The 16,578-nt window shown below is 49.1% G+C and overlaps 1 protein-coding gene across 3 annotated transcripts in view; it reads right to left on the bottom strand.

Moving 5' to 3' along the window:
* Positions 1 to 981: 981 nt before the first annotated feature.
* LOC117966228 (adenomatous polyposis coli protein 2-like) overlaps positions 982 to 16,578 on the bottom strand; it is a 35,392-nt gene continuing 19,795 nt past the window's right edge. Inside the window, exons 5-15 of one of the 3 annotated variants that reach the window (XM_059014062.1) lie at positions 16,272 to 16,380; positions 15,685 to 15,798; positions 15,088 to 15,165; positions 12,292 to 12,381; positions 10,844 to 11,225; positions 10,169 to 10,267; positions 9,202 to 9,341; positions 8,951 to 9,028; positions 8,521 to 8,637; positions 7,654 to 7,868; positions 982 to 7,543 (exon numbers count right to left, since the gene is read on the bottom strand). In XM_059014062.1, coding sequence (XP_058870045.1) covers positions 1,828 to 7,543; positions 7,654 to 7,868; positions 8,521 to 8,637; positions 8,951 to 9,028; positions 9,202 to 9,341; positions 10,169 to 10,267; positions 10,844 to 11,225; positions 12,292 to 12,381; positions 15,088 to 15,165; positions 15,685 to 15,798; positions 16,272 to 16,380 — 7,138 coding nt within the window. In that variant the 3' untranslated portion in view covers positions 982 to 1,827. Of the gene's footprint in view, positions 7,544 to 7,653; positions 7,869 to 8,520; positions 8,638 to 8,950; positions 9,029 to 9,201; positions 9,342 to 10,168; positions 10,268 to 10,843; positions 11,226 to 12,291; positions 12,382 to 13,264; positions 13,463 to 15,087; positions 15,166 to 15,684; positions 15,799 to 16,271; positions 16,381 to 16,578 lie in introns of those variants that run through there. The other 2 variants (XM_059014063.1, XM_034911943.2) reach the window with 2 other exon arrangements.

Raw genomic sequence — 16,578 nt, 5'->3', positions numbered from 1 at the left:
CCCTTCTCTAAACTATATGACAACAGTACTGGCTACATTGAGTAGAATCATTTCAGCAGCGTATCTGAGAACATTTTCCATGTAGTCTAATTCTCATATTGTCAAAACCGACCTGAGAATGATTTTCAGTTGTTGGTGTTCACGTCGGTGACCTGATTCCAGAGGCAAACGCTAATGTCGGTCAGCAAAATTCATTAAGCTACCCAGCTGGTTTAATTATTAGTCACAAAGCCAGATCAATAACAGCTATTGAAAACAAAATAGTGACAGCAAGTTCCCTTTGATATAATATCTGTTTACAGAGTCGTAATGCAGCTGTCAGTTCCTAGGAGTGCTAAGCTGACAAGCTAGCGGATTTGAATCCGCAATGCTGTTCCAGGTCAGAATGCAGTCCGTGTGTAAAGTTTACTAAGCTAGCCAGAGCCCTTACCTTATCCCAGGTAAGGAACTAATACTGTCCCAAGCCAAACATAGCTTGACAGAATTCAGTAGCAGAGTAGTCTCTTGGTTTCTGTGCAATTAACAGAAAAGATTGGTTAGTGACTCCTCCCTCCTAGGTCCAGTTTTATTACAACAGATGCCACATTCAGGGCTGGACTGTTATTGAGACTAAAGGGCGCATAAAGACCTTTTTATTTTATTGTGTTACATGTTCCCATGTGTTGCTACAACTGTTTACGTAAGGTGTGTGTATTGATTGATTGATTTTTTTTTTTTTTTTTACATTTTGACCACGTTTTTAAACTTTTAAATTGCATTCCCTGCCTCAAGATGGCTTCACATGTACCTGCATGGACCTCTCAGAACTACATTTCACATCATCCTCCTGCTCACATATGTAACTGAGATGGATTTACCAGTGAGCAGGAGGATGATGGGAAATGTAGTTCCGAGAGGTCCATGCGGGTACATGTGAAGCCATCTTGAGGCAGGGAATGCAATTTAAAAGTTTAAAAGGATCAAAATGTAAATAAAAAAAAAAATTAAAACACACACACCTTACGTAAACAGTTGTAGCAACACATGGGAACATGTAACACAATAAAATAAAAAGGTCCTTATGTACCCTTTAAAAGGCATCCTTTTGCAAAATGTAACAGTCGCATTTCCAATCCGCATTCATTTCAAAACCTCCTTCCAACCAAAAAAATGAAATCCAGTTTAGATCTTGACTATAGAGAGGTGCTGTTTGGAGGAGAACAGTCTCTGAATACATCTAAGAGCTCTGTCAATGTGCAAATTCCAGCATTGGTTCAGTGTGGCACTGTTCACATTAACTGCACAAACCATGTAAAAATCCTCATACCTGCATAGCTCAAACATTCTATCTGTTTTTTTTTTTTTTTTTAATTACTCAACACTGCTAACTGGTAAAGTCTTACTTACAAGTATAAAAAGTACAAAAAAGGTGCACCTTAAACCGCATCTCTCTTCAGCAGATTTCAGAATAGGTTTCCCGAACCTATTTTCTGACCCAGTTGTCTGCCCAGAACTAAGCACAAACAATATCATGTCAAAAGTCTGCAAAGTATCCAGAGTCTACCTTCTACAGCACCAAGTTTTGTACAGATTTGTGGTGGTTTACATTAATTACAGCGGTTTGAAAGGGACTAGTGTGCAGTATAAGTATTCCTGATGCGCGCAGGGGGCGGGGAGGCACACTGGAGCTACCAGACACGGACAGTTCCAGAGGAAAAGGGGTTCATTCAAAGAACCTTGATTGCTGCTCCTGCATCTTCCCTGCAAGCCAACCTGAGCAGCACAATTCGTACCTAAGCAGTTATTTCAAGGACGGATGTGGTTTGGCAGTAAGACGCCTTTTGCATTTTAAGCTTCCAGCTTCTCTCCTGGCTTTTCGTTGAGCGTTGGCACACGGATCTGGATACTCTGCGACCCGCATGCTATGGGACTGGGGATGTAGTTGAAAGGGGTGACCCTGACCGCTCTGCTGGGAGAGCTCTGTCGGAAGTGCCCAACTCCTCCTGTGTGCCCATCTCCCGGGTTGGAGGAAGAGGAGGTGATGGTGTTTTGGTTCTTAAACTCAGCCAGCTCCCCCTCCAGAATGGGTATGCTCCCTCCAGAAGCCGTGCTGATCTTCCTGTAGGGGACACTCTTGGTGGCCTCTTCTGTGATCGGCAGGGCCTTTTCCATGCTGGGCGAGGTGCTGGAGTTGGTTTTGGTGATGCAGAGGTTCTCTGTCTGCACGGTGGCGTCACTCGTTTTCCTGGACGGCTTCGACACAGTGGGCAGTTTCCCGTGCGGCGGTGGCATCTGCTTGTGCCCGTCGGGGGATGGCAAAAGAGGCAGAGCGGTGGAAGGAAGCGTGCACTTCAGGATATGGGGTACATCTTCATCCCGGATCCTCCTCCAGGTGACTTTGCCGTTCTCCCGCGGAGACCCCTGCTGCTGCTGCATTTGTCTCTGCTGCCTTGTCTTTCTGTCCTCCTCGCTCTTTGCCTTCCCACTGGAGTCAGAGGAAGAGGACAGAATAGAGGAGGGGCTGGTGGCCCTCTTAAGCACGTTGATGTGAGGAGAGGAAGCGTGCCTCTTGAAGGTCTCTCTCTCTTGTTGACAGGATCCGAGGGCTTTCTTCTGGGGGACCCTAGAGGGGCTCTCAGAACTGGTTCTCCTGGCCGGATGTTTCCCAGCTGGGTGTTTGTCCCCGGAGCTGGCTCTGGAGAGTGGCTGGCCCTGCCTCTGGCTCCCCTGCCCTTGTCCCCCTGCTTTCAGCTCTTGGCAGCGCGAGGAGCAGAGGAACACAGCCGGTGAGGTTGTTTGGGTTTTTCGGGGGGAGGCACACTGGGACGTGGGGACTGATCTTGAGGAAGGGAACTCACCCCTCTGCCTCAGACGGCTAGGGGACTCCTTGATGAAGGTCAGCTGCCTCAGGAAACCAGATCGGTCAGACTCGCTGCCACTGGAACGGGTGGAGGACATTCGGACCAGCTCCAGTCTGTTTGGGGTCAGAAACCTCTTTCCCGGCAGCTGTGTGGTCGGTCTAGGGCCACTGGGGGGCTGGTTATTCAGGAAAGGAGATATAGTCCTAGACTGTCCGGTTTGCTTGCTTGAAGCCTGCATAAAGGGGATGCGGACGGGGGATTTCTGAGTTTTTTTGTGAACTGGTGATTTTGTGTTTGTATTAGTCTTGGGGGCGGGAGGGGTTGCAGTGCTGTTAGTTTTCCTCTCCGCGGTGAGGTTGAAAGGCTTGGTTGGCAGCTGTTTGCCAGCTTGTGTGGGGGAGGTCAGCTTCTTTTGAGGCTGTCTTGATGGTGTTGAGTTTTGGGATGACCCTGAAGATCCCCCCTTCGTCATCCTGGCTGGGGGTGTTACACTCCTTTTCGGCACTGTGAGATCGGTCATGTCTCTGGGACGTCCTAGTCTGTGCAGGCTCAGAGACCTTTGCTGGGCCAGGTTGGGATTTTTTACTGTAGTTTCAGTCTTAGGTGATGTCTTGGGTGACATCTTCTTTGGCGTGGACCTCTGTGGGCTGGCAGTGTTCTTGTTTGTGGTGGGCATATAGATCACCGTCCGGCCCCGGAAAACAACAGGCAAGTTAGGCACTGGCTTACGCTGGCCAAAGTCTAGCTGTGTTCTGGAATTTCTGCTGTCTGCTATTTTGGGGCTCTTGCCATGTTCCTTACTGTCTTTCTGTGCAGCCTTCTTGTCCCTACTCTCCAGGGTCAGCTGGATGGTGGAACCCACAGACAGTCCTGACATAAAGGAGAGGACAGACTCTGATTCAGAAGAAGGTTCTTTGGTGAGTGAGGCAGCTTGGAGCTTGTTCACAATAGAGTTGGCTCCTTCCTGGATAGCTCTCCACTCCACGCTGTTGAGGTCCGAGTCTTTGTCAGATACCACATCGTCACTCCTCTGGTCTCTAGCCGAGCTCCAGCCTTCCATAGCTTTCTGCAGGTTGCTCTTCAGCTTCTGCTTCCTCTCAGCTTTCCTTCTCCGAGCAGAGTGCCGTCTCCTGTGCATGGGCATGGCTGAGGTGATGCACCTCTGCACCAAGTCATCGTCTGAGTCCAGGCTGATGGAGCTAGGTGAACTGTCCTCATCATTCATAGCTCTGCTTTTTATAACGTGAGCATTGGCAGCATCACGGGCCCGGCTCAGAGCCCCCTGACGCCTGGTTTTGGTCCACACTTGGTGGACTTTTCCTTCGTGTTCCTGTAGATCCACATCACTCAAGGAGCTCAGTGAGGAACTCAGGGAGTAGCAAGGAGGCGTTTCATCCATGATCATATTGTGCTTGACCTTACTAACCATGCTTTTTTGCCGGTGGAATGACTGGTGCTGGTGCAGATCTGCCTCAGGTATGGTCCGTGCAGGAATGCTTCGGCCAACCTCCTTACCGTGCTTCTTCCCACTACTTGTTACCCTGCAATCCTTCCTCTCTGCATCCATCAGATCATGATCGTAAAAGCAGTAAATGGCTTCCTCAGTAGGTGTAGTGTGGCGCATTGACTGGAATGCCACGTTTCCATGGATGTACTCCCTGTCAAGCTGCTTCGGAGTCTGGCTCTGTTTTGCTTCTGCAGTTTGCTTCCTGACAGGAAGGTTTAGGTTGGGCAGGTTCTTGGGCTGGCTTTGTTCCCGTCTTTGGTAGAGGTGGGCAGGGGTTTGGTCTCTGCTTCTGTGCGGCGAACCTGTCATATTCTTATTCTGCACTGGCATTCCCTGCGCTGGCATCACTCTCTTGACAACCTTGTTTGACTCGTTACCTGCCACATCACCTTGGCCAGCCATACTGGTGGATTTCAATAAGTGGGAGAACGAATGGGGATCATCCATGCTTTTCCCTTTCACTGGAATCAGAACCTGTCTTTCCATTCTCCTGACCCGTTGGTCTTTTAAGACTTGCTCATCCTTCAGGGGATACTGAAGGGTTTCATCGCTCAGGGATGCAGCACTGGAGAAATTTACTGGTGTTCCCTCGGCTGAATCTGTAAACGAGGAATCATCTTGGAGGAAATCTTGATCAAGTCTGCCGTTCTTCCCAGAAGCAATCTGAGTGGTGTGAGTAGGCACCAGCATATAAACGGGTAGCTGCATGGACTTGCGGGCTTGGGAGTTAAGGACCTGGGTGGACAGACTGGACATCAGTGTGGTCTTGACTTTCCTGAACTTTGAAGGCATGGCCGAGTTAATGCACTCTTTCAGAATCTCAATGTCGTCATCGGAGTTGCCCTCTCCGTATCTCTCTGTAGACTTCTCCAGCCCCAGTAGGGAACGCTTCTCCCAAGCCTCCTCCCTTTCTAACTGGTTTTCTGTAAAGTTGAGGCTCTCCTGAGCTGGGAGCAGAGGCATGAGCTTGAGCTCCACATCCTTTTGGATATAGTGCTCATGGAGCGGCAGAGCACTCAGGCTGGAGGCACAAGAGAAGTTCTCGGTGGGCTTCTCTACAGTGAAGTAGATCATGGTGTCCAAGTCTGGAGGCAAATTGAATCGCTCCTTGAAGTCTGCGATTTCCATGAATTTGCGGAGGTTGCTCTCCCATTGCCCTCCTTCCCTCTCCTGCCCACTGGGATCCAGGCAGCAGGGGGTCTTGCTGCGGCTCGGCGGCATGGTCTGGCCAGGGCTGTCAGGTAGGTCACTGGGGCTGATGGTGCCACTAATCATCTCGCTGCACGGGTCACTCTGGATGGAGCTGTCGATGGATCGTGACTCAAAGCTCCCCAGCGAGCTCACTGAGCTGCAGCGACTCATCACCAGCGGGGTTTCGTGGATGTAGTTCTCAGAGGAGCTGGAGGGGGTCATGTCTTCATGCCTGGCTGGTGAGACCTCCCGCAGGAATACTTTCTCCCTTTTGGCAGGGCAGGGGATCTCGATGGGCTGGGAGGAGGAGATGCTGCTGCTGCTTATGAACTGCTTCTGCTCGGGGAGATCCAGGCGGTCTTCACTGAGGTCTTCAGAACAGTCTTCCTCTGTCTTCTCCGGTTCGCATTCTTCCACTTCAATGATCTCCAGTGAGGAGTCACTGTCCAGCTCGTTCTCGCTGTGGCTCTGCCCGTCGAGAGCTCCATCCCCAGAGGAGAGAGAGGACAAGGAGCTGCAGCGAGAGAAGCAGATAGGAGTGTTCTCCACTGAGTACTTCTGCACAGTTTCCAGCTGGGCCAGGGTTGGGCTGCGGGCTGATCCCATGGAGGACAGCTTGCCTAAGTTTGTGCTGTTTGCTACAGTTGGGAGCCAGGCTTGTTTTCTTGGTCCTTGGGGTGCATGGGGGCTCACTGGATTTCTGGAAACCCCAAACTTAGATACGCTCTGTATCAGGGGGACATGCTGGTAGGATGGTGAATATTTGATGGTTGGCACACTGGCTTCAGAGGTATTTGATGTCAGGGTAGCTGGTGTCGGTGGAGGTGGTTCTTGGCATTTCTCTGTGCTGCTTTGGTTTGGCACGGCCATGTTTCTCTTCCCCTCAACTGCCCTTTCCTCTGCATCCTTGTGGCTCTGGCTGCTTTTCTCCGGGTAGTCTTGCTGGGCCACCTTCAGATCCAGCCTGGTGGGCCGTCTCTGGATGGTGGCCGACCTTGCCGAGGGCCTGACCTGGTCCTTGCTGCCACAGTAACTGTCGCTGGTGCTGCCGCTGTTCAGACTGTCCGTGGACAGACTGGTGTAGGCAGTCTTGAGGCGCAGGAGGGCATGGGCCCTGCTGAGACGCTCCCTCCTGGCAAAGCTGCTGGTGTCCGACAGCCGGCAGGGGGAGCAGGACTTGGCCCTGGCTTCGTGGAGCTCGTCTGAACCATACTGCCAGTCCACAAAGTGATCCTCGGAGCTCAGACTGAAGCTGTCCTCTGAGGATGTGTGCATGGTGATGTCCTCCACCAGCTTGTCAATCTTGGCTACTGTGGTGGAGATCTTCTTGGCCAGCTTTTCTGCTGCCAGGGAGACCTCGTCATCCTCTGGCTGGATCTTCTTGCATTCCTCTGGCTGGGAGTTGGTATCCCTCTCAGGTTCTCCTGCCTTCTTGCGAGGCTGACTCTGGAGGAAGTTGGAGGAGTTGAGGAACATGGAGATTGCAGAGAAGCTGCTGGTGTCCAAGCTGGTGGAGTTATTAGGAGCCTCGTCATCGTCAAAGCAGCCCGAATCCGAGGCGTAGTCCTTAGACAGGCTCTCGATGTGGCGTAGGGGCTTGTTGATGCTGGGGTGCTTGGAGTTCTGCTGCTTCTCTATGCTGTCAAAGGTCTCAGCCAAGTGTTTGGCATCCAGCTCTGCCTCCAGAGCCTTCTGCTTCCTCATGTAGAGGGAGGGCATGCATGAGCCTGGCGAGATGACAGCGGCGTCCTTGTACTTCAGCGGCCGGTTGGTGAGGAGGTTCCTGAGAGCCGCGGCACTGCCCATGGCTATCATCTTGTGCTTGGAGTTGATGAGGTTGCGCAGCATACTAACCGCCCCCAGGTCCCACAGCAGCTCCTGGTCCTTGGGGCTCCGGGCAGACAGGTTCCACAGAGTGCCGCAGGCGTTGCTCACGATGGTAAGGCTGTGGGATCGCAGGTGCTGCAGGAGGGTCTGTAGGCAGTTGTGGTCTCGGAGGATTTGCCTGGGGGGAAAAAAAAAGAAAACATGATGGAATCAGAACTCAGACAGAAAATAGTAAGAGTTCAAATTAACCGTTGACTGGCAACACAATATTATTCCTGTTGCATTTACCGGTAGTCCTCCCGGGTAGCTACAAGGCTGGAGACGTTCCTTAAGATCCCTCCACCGCTTTCAATGATAGCCAGAGAGTTGCTCTGGCACTTGTAGGTGAGCGTGCTGACCAGGAAGCCCAAGGCCCCGTCCACAGAGCAGATGGACACCTTGTTCTCCGTGCTGTGGGCAGACAGGTTCCACAGGGCACTCAACAGGCTCTTCAGGGTCGATTCCTGGAGAGAGAGAGAGAGAGAGAGAATTCAGCCTGTAGGAAAAACTAGCTACTGGATACGGATATGGTTTACACAATTCAGTTTAGTTTACTACTACTTAAACAATGAAGATATCAGCTTGTTCATTCAGTAAGTGTGTTTGCTTAGGTTTCTTGAAAAGTTTATTTTATTAATCCTGTGCGATTAAAACTCAGATTCCAATTGGCTAATGCAGGTTCAGATGACCAAGAACAGTCTGTGCCACTGCCCAAACCGCTGAGCGATCAAGTTTCTCTGCATGCTAGATTTATCTGGATAAATACGTTTTTAAAGATTTTAATAAATAAGACTGCCATAAAACAGATATTGACGGCCGTTTCCACTTTGTAGTGGGAAACTGTTCCCCTTGGGTTGATTGGCGACTGTCCGTCACTGTTTAGCCCACTTTTCCACTATATGCCTGAACTCCAGTCTATATTTCTAGATCAATACATTGCTTACATTGCTTGCTAAATAGGGAGCCCTGTTTTAACATAGTGTCTGAATGTTAGTTGACTTTTTCATGATGTGAGTTGGTCTCTAGACAGTGGGTTCTCTGCAGGATATTCTCTCAAGTGAATGCCCAGGGGGTTCTCCAGTTTGTGTTATAGAGACGGGGGTGAAGGTATCTCACCTTGGTTGCCTGCAGGGCGCAGGTCATCAGCGCGGCCACACTGCCCACCTCCCGTAAGACCTTCTTGCTGTTGATGTCCGCCCGCCACGACAGGTTCCGCAGGATACTGGAGACAACCTGCAGAGGGAAGGCGTGGGTCTCGCTCAACGAGGCTAGAAAGTGTACTCATGAAGGCACTGGCCAAAACGTATTGTCTACTCAGTTTTACTTTTTATTTTGATTGAGTGTTTTGTAATTAATGTTGCTTAAAATACAGGAATCTAGATCAGAGAACAGGCTCGCCAACTGAGAGAAAAATAGTAATCCTACTGTATATATTTATTTAAAAAATATATAATTCACCAAGGCTGCATACCATTTCAATTGAAGGTTGTATGAAAGTGAGCAGGTTTGTGCTGCTACTGGGATCATCCCCAGGAGACTCTCTTACCTGGTGCTGCTCCTCACTGTCTGAAGCCAGCTGGGCCACGATCGCCTGCAGACAGCCTTTCTTCGAGCACAGCATAGCCTGGGCAGGAAAACAACCAGCACTGAGGTACACTCAATTTGAGATTTCAGATCCTACAGTACGTCCAGCGGTTTCATAGCATTAACAGCTTGCCTTTTACTAAGAAATCTACTAGCTAAAAACAGCAGCTGAACTGAATGAAACCCCCTGGATGAGTGTCATCGCTCCCCTACCTTGTTGACCACGTCCCCGAAGGTGAGATTGGTGAGTGCCATGCCAGCGTAGCGCCGCAGTGCCATGTTCAGAGGGTCGCTGTTCATACCATACAGCTCATAGTCCAGCTGAGTGAGGTCAGCCACTGCCTGCAGCCCACCTGAGACACACACAGATGCAAAAGTGATTTAAATGCATGTAAATTGACTTCCCCTCTCTTAATTTGATATACAAATAGCATCACTGACATCTGTAACAGCAACGCTTCCATATCCAAGACTGCTGGCATTACTGTTTTTAAAGAGCAGCTGGAGGAAGTGTGGGTTATTATTATTATTTTTTATTAGTGCACGCCCTTTTCCGGGGCGACTTACAATTGTTACAAGATATCACATTATTTTTACATACAATTACCCATTTATACAGTTGGGTTTTTACTGGAGCAATCTAGGTAAAGTACCTTGCTCAAGGATACAGCAGCAGCATCCCCCACCTGGGATTGAACCCACGACCCTCCGGTCAAGAGTCCAGAGCCCTGACCACTACTCCACACTGCTGGTTACTTAAGTAACAATCCCCCAGTTTATCAATGACCCAGGACAAGCTTTAGAACCTGGTATCAGATTAGAAACGTTTCCTCAGTGTCACCAACCCACTGTAGCTAAAGACACCATTAGACTTGAAGATATTTAACAATAATACTGTTTTACTGTTTGTTTTCAATACACACACATACACACACATTATTGTATTTTTATTTATGAAAAACAATAACATTTCCATTCTGAAAAATATCCATGAAATTCTAGGCAGTCAAGTGCGGGCAGTAACTAATGCCAAAACAAATTCATATGCAGGCTTACAAAAAGATAACCCTAGGATCCCATGTGCAGTACTGAAATGTGCTCAAGTGAAGTCAGTTATCCAAGAGCTTCATTCTGCAATATGAAAGTGGTTTCAGGCAGGCAGGAAGGGCAGTGCACTCACCCAGCTCGTTCATGGCTCTGCGGTACTCCTCCTCGAAGGACAGCTTCATCACCGCACACATGGCCTGGCAGATGTGCGGCTCCACAGGGTCAGGGAGGGCTGGGGAAAATGGGGAGAGAGAATCCATCAGCTCTGGGGATGCAGCCTTCAGACAGACACACACACACAGGCACATACACAAACACGCATGCAAACACACTCAGCTACATTCTCAAAGCTCTTACTCCCAAGTTGTCATTGGGAAAAGATAAACACACCCAATAAAGTTACCAAACTAGAAATAAACAACCCATTCAGAGGCTTGTAAGAATTCTTAAGGTGTTTCCTATTTGTTTTGAGAATCTGGCCCTTACTTCTACATAGGCTCTCGAACTTTAGGGTTAAACCCTCCCTTTAGTTTTGTTACCAGTGCTTTCAGGTTGTTTACAAAATAATCCATCAATCCCCTTGGAATCAGGAGTCTTTTCAGATTAAACGTTGCATCAACATGCTGGCTGTACTCAAAGCTACAGATTGTCCTCACAGTCTTGCCAAACCCATTCAAACCCTGAATGGGATCCTTCAAAAGAGCCGTATTGTGGAGCTCAATGAGAAACACATGGCTGAAGAGCCATCGATTGGTCAGCCCTGATATAAAGCATCCCTTTAGTGACCGACTCCAGCAGCACTACCCACCTGTGCTACTGTTCTTGCCCTCCAGGACGGCGGTGTTGCGCTGTGCCTCCAGCCAGTCCCAGCCCCCCTCACAGTGTGCGCGGATCTGCTCCAGCACATGCAGCACCCTCATCTCTCTGCGCGCCTGGCCCTCGTCCTGCTGGCAGTACACCATGTTGTGCAGGGCAGCGCTGGCGCGGTTGCGAGCCTCTCTGCTGCAGCCTCCTGCCCCCGGTCCCGCCCCGGCCCCGTCGTGCAGGATCTGCACCAGCAGGGGCACGCAGCCGGACTTTCGCATGGCCAAGCAGCTCTCCTGGGAGCTGGACATGGTCAGCAGGGTGCGGGACATCTCCTCCCGGTCCCGCGAGGCCAGCATGGACAGCATCCAGAACACCATCTCCACCTGGGCATCCACAAGGAGCAGTATAAGAAACCTGAGCAAGACGCAGGGCGCTGCTACAGTGTGCAAGTCATTACAGTAACGTGTAGGGGGCTCCTATTATCAGAAGAGCTGTCACCTCATTTGGTTTGGACAAGAGGACTGTAAAGCAAAGGTGAGCCGTGCTGGCTGCTCAAACTGGGTGAAATGATCAGATATACTGGAATCCTTAACAGTGATGAGAGTTAAATGTCATTTAATTAGCATTATTTACATTTCCCTTTTCTATTTTAGGCTGTTCGCAAGAGTTATTTTTCCCTAAATCTGCCTTTGAGTTTGTCTTGTGCCGGGACCAAACAGACTTCCTCATTTTATTAACACTAGGAGGCAACAGGAGGCTGTGTGGTCTGGTGGTTAAAGAAACCAGGAGGTCCCTGGTTCAAATCCCGGCTCAATCACAGACTCACTGTGTGACCTTGAGCAAGTCACTTAACCTCCTTGTGCTCCGTCTTTCGGATGAGACGTTGTTGTAAGTTACTCTGCTGCTCTTGCATAGTTCACACACCCTAGTCACCCTGGATAAAGGCGTCTGCTAAATAAACAAATATTAATAATAATTAACATCACGTGACAATATGACATTTCAGCTCTGCCAGTCCTGCCTTCTTTGCATTTATATAGACTGAGAGCAGTGAATGGAATGGAACTCTGTTCAGTCCTGGCACTTAGGATTCTGCAGACAAGCTCAAAGCCAGGTGAAACTAGAGCCACTTACAATGATACATTTAAAAGGACACGTGACGCTGCTTATATGTTATTTTAGTATTGCTTGATAACAACTTAGTAATTTGTGTTACCTTGTAAGTAAGTAATGCTAAGTATTTAAAATTCAGTTACAGGGTAAATACTCACACAACCATGTAAATACTACATTAGAAAAAAAAAATATCTGTTTATTAAAAACGCTTAAAAACGGGGGTAGTATTCACACAGAGTCCGGTACAGTTTTTCTTTCAACCTATTTTAGCCTGCACTGAACATGGCCAGGAGCTCACAAGCATGTCGTTGTAAATGACAGGCTCATTCTTACTTTGCTTCCCGTGTCGCTCGGTGCTTCTGAAACACCGTTATTCGCTGTGCTCTCAGAGTCTGGGAGCACTGGTTTCCCACAGGCATGGATCTGAAAAGAAACACACAGTGACAATGAAACCCTGCCAAAACACTGTCAATAAGGCGTGCGGCCGCCACGGGCTGCCAGGTAGCCCTACACTAGAGGGATGCATGCCGATCTCTCAGGGATTACCACCTCTAATTCATCCAAGGAAGGTAGGGGTGGAAAGCAAGGACTGCACTCCAGAATGGCTTAGATTTGAGATTTGGGAGTCCCATGTTAAACATCAATACCTAGCGCAGGCTTGGACGCGCCCACTATCCAAGCCTATCAAATCTGCTGTCTTACACATCGAGACTGAAACCGACTTTCAACAGGGAGCTGCAGTCTGTATACCTGCCAGCGATATGATTTGCTTGACGCATTAAATAGTTATGAGAGGCACAGTCCGTTCACACAGATGCGTGCGCTCACTGCAGGGATTCCCACTGTGGGACTCTCTACAGCTGCTGGTTGGAAAAGCAAGATACTATTATATATATATATAATTTAGTAATCTACTAGGTTGTATATGTACAGCATACGAGTCATTATATACAAAGTAGGCTTCATAGAAAATACTTCACTTCCTACATATAATAGATTCTGTATTCAACATAAATCCCTCTGCAACACTCGTTTCCAGACTAGAACACACACACTCTCACATATATCAAGCCTGACTCCACTGAGGTTAATTCTAATAACAGAAGCAGCCCAAGCCCTCAATATGAAAATGTCATATTTTTCATCATTGACTGAAACAAGAGAAAACTGCAGACACCTCCCCCAGCAAAAATGGTATATCCTATTCTCAGAAAATAGCATTCACTGCCACCGGCGTCAAATTAAAGGTATTCAAGGATAAATAAGCTGCTCCCCCCACTCCCCTCTCCACGCAAACCCAACATACCTTCATAACTACTTGGGAAGCAACCCTGACATCGCCCCGGTCCCTATTCCATCGCCATAGCAACCCGCTGAGCTGCTGCAGCCACTGAATGCGCTCAGGAGAGAAACAGACAAAGGGCTGGGCTAGACGAGACTGCTGCTGCTTAAGGATGGAAGAAATGTGTGTGTGTGTGTGTGTGTGTGTGTCTTAGGAGGGGGGGTCTCTCATATGGTGCTTCACGCACCCAAGCGCAAAATACATTCAATTCAAGGCCCGGGGGTCATTTGATTAACCCCCACCCACCTGAACCCTGCAACCAGACTGCAGACAATAAAACATGACACACAATATAATAATTCAGGTAAGGCCAAGAGAGCAGTGGGAGGAGGCAGGTCCCTTTTGAGCCTCCGTAAAGGCTCATTTATCATACCTCTCCTTCGCTCCACTGAAGGAGGTAGAGAGAGCTGCTAGGGATTGGAGCTCAACTGGGTTTGACAGGTGCCTGCAGCCACTCTCAAACCACCAATCACAGCGCAGGAGGCTCAAGCCCCAGCCTATTCTGCATAGCAACACCCCGGCAGTGAGCTTTTTACTACCAGACCACTAGATCTGCTGATAAGGTGAGGAAAGGGGCAAACTGCAGACAGCAGCACAGCACAACACACGACCAGCCGCACCATCTCAAGGTTACAGTGATTAGAGGTTTGTTTGGTACAGTGTTTAATACCTCGTTCCAAGGTGATCAGAGTTGCATTGGTTCAGAACTAAGAGGTAATAGTGCGAGTCCACTGGTACAATATCACTGTGGTAGCATTTTCCTATCTTAACATACCAATAGAATCCCAATGGTAGGAACACATTATACATCACGGTGTGCCAGGAACACACTGCAATATTTCAATTCCATTGCTGCTTCTGCTATAGGGTTTCTCCAGGGGGAATATTTCCAACAGCAAGCTGGTGGGAACAGAGCCACAGAGCCTGAATATTTCCTGAGGTTCATAAAACATGCATCCTCAAAACCAGCGGGGCTGACTGTATGATGGGGGGAGGGGGGCAGAAAGAGCAGCAGGAGGAGGGAGAGAGATCCGAAGTAATCCCTGCCCTGCAATCTGACTGGAACAGCGTTGTGAAGGGGGTTCGGAATAAGTGAACCACCATGTCAGTGTCAGTAGGGTGTAGGGCCAGCATAGGAAGCACTGGCTTCATGATTTGATTTGTCTGTAAGGGGTTTTAATTGGGGAAATCATGAAGCCCAGCATGTTCTCCAGTCATTACTGAGGAGACTGTTCCTTGTGAAAGGACAAGGTCTGGAAGATGGGAATTGATGACCAAGAATGAAATATTTACTGTGGAAGTTGTTCAGGATTCAGTCCACATGTGACAAGTAGATTTCTGCACATATAAAACAACTTCTATAGTAAATATTTTTGGTCATCAATTGTAGGCAAAATTCCCATCTTACAGACCCTAGCCCAGGGCTTCTCAAACCCGGTCCTGGGGACCCCCTGTGTCGGCTGATTTTCATTCCAACTGAGCTCTCAATCACTTAACTAGACCCTTAACGGCAGCTTCTCCCCCTGTGTCAGTGTCACTGGTACCAGGCTGGCAGGGCTCACCCCTCCCTGTGTCAGTGTCACTGGTACCAGGCTGGCAGGGCTCACCCCTCCCTGTGTCAGGGTCACTGGTACCAGGCTGGCAGGGCTCACCCCTCCCTGTGTCAGGGTCACTGGTACCAGGCTGGCAGGGCTCACCCCTCCCTGTGTCAGGGTCACTGGTACCAGGCTGGCAGGGCTCACCCCTCCCTGTGTCAGGGTCACTGGTACCAGGCTGGCAGGGCTCACCTGGGGGTCCCAGTGCTGGATGTTGTCCTGGGCCTCTTGCAGCTCCTTGTCCAGCTGCTCCAGACGGGCCACCCGGATCTGCAGACACACAGCGAGAGGGGCGTGAGGGAGAGAGGACAAACATGAGATCACAGGATGAACAGCCCAAACCTCCCCTTTTGCACCTCACATTACAATGTGCCTCGTCAGCCACCTCTGAGGAAACTCACCCCTCACATTACAATGTGCCTCGTCAGCCACCTCTGAGGAAACTCACCCCTCACATTACAATGTGCCTCGTCAGCCACCTCTGAGGAAACTCACCCCTCACATTACAATGTGCCTCGTCAGCCACCCCTGCAGAAACTCATTTTGCTGAATATGTTTATTTTAATTATTTTTCCCAGGGATATGAAGTATGTCTGTATTACTAAATACCAAGAGTCTCTAGTCTAGTACTGTCAGTTTGGCAAATGTTTTGACAAACTCAGTTCGACTTTCATATGAACTATAATATGATTTCTTATTGACTTTCACTGAGGTAATAGTGAATTCCAGCCCTGGTTCCTGTCTATGATGTGAATGATTGTTCCAGTTGAAGCCAGTGAAGCGGCCCACCTGTGTGCGCTGCACCATTTCATCACCAGTGCCGAAGCGTTCCTCCATGACTGAGCGCAGCTGCTGAGCCTCAAACTCCAGCTGCTGTCGGATCAGGTCCATCTGCACGGAGAACTGTTCAATCACACCAAGTACAATTCTTTTAGAAACACAGGTTCCAGAGATATCAGTTTACCACAACAAAGTATTTGGCAGTTTTTACCAGTTATCATGTTTTTAATATGCTTTACCATACCTCTCTTGGCTTTGCAATGCTAACACATACTTTCACTATGCTCTATTACACTATTGCTGTTACTATGCTGAGCTCAGTCTGTGTTGTGGACGGGTTGCTGAGCTCAGTCTGTGTTGTGGACGGGTTGCTGAGCTCAGTGTGTGTTGTGGACGGGTTGCTGAGCTCAGTGTGTGTTGTGGACGGGTTGCTGAGCTCAGTCGGTGTTGTGGACGGGTTGCTGAGCTCAGTCGGTGTTGTGGACGGGTTGCTGAGCTCAGTCTGTGTTGTGGACGGGTTGCTGAGCTCAGTCTGTGTTGTGGACGGGTTGCTGAGCTCAGTCTATGTTGTGGACGGGTTGCTGAGCGTTCCTCACCGTGTCGATGCGAGGCAGCTCAGACAGACGCTTGGACAGGCCCTGCAGCTGAATGTAGTACCAGCGCCTCTCCTTCTCTTCCTTCTCAATCTCACCCAGCAAGAGGGTCCTGAAACACAGACAGGAGGGGAGATCAGGGGGGACAGCCCAACAATACCACCGGAAATCATTAAAAAAAAGCAGTGCACGTTTATTAAAGTTTTGAAACAATGGCAGTGCAGGGCCAGCTATCATGGTCCCTAACACATGGTTACATTCTCATATTATGACATGCCATTATGAACAATGCTCATTCATAAATCAGGAC

The sequence above is a fragment of the Acipenser ruthenus genome, chromosome 47 (genome assembly GCF_902713425.1).
Source record: "Acipenser ruthenus chromosome 47, fAciRut3.2 maternal haplotype, whole genome shotgun sequence".
NCBI classification, from domain to species: domain Eukaryota; kingdom Metazoa; phylum Chordata; class Actinopteri; order Acipenseriformes; family Acipenseridae; genus Acipenser; species Acipenser ruthenus.
The sequence above is the reverse complement of the archived record's forward strand: the minus strand, read 5'-3'. Positions and strand labels throughout refer to the sequence as shown.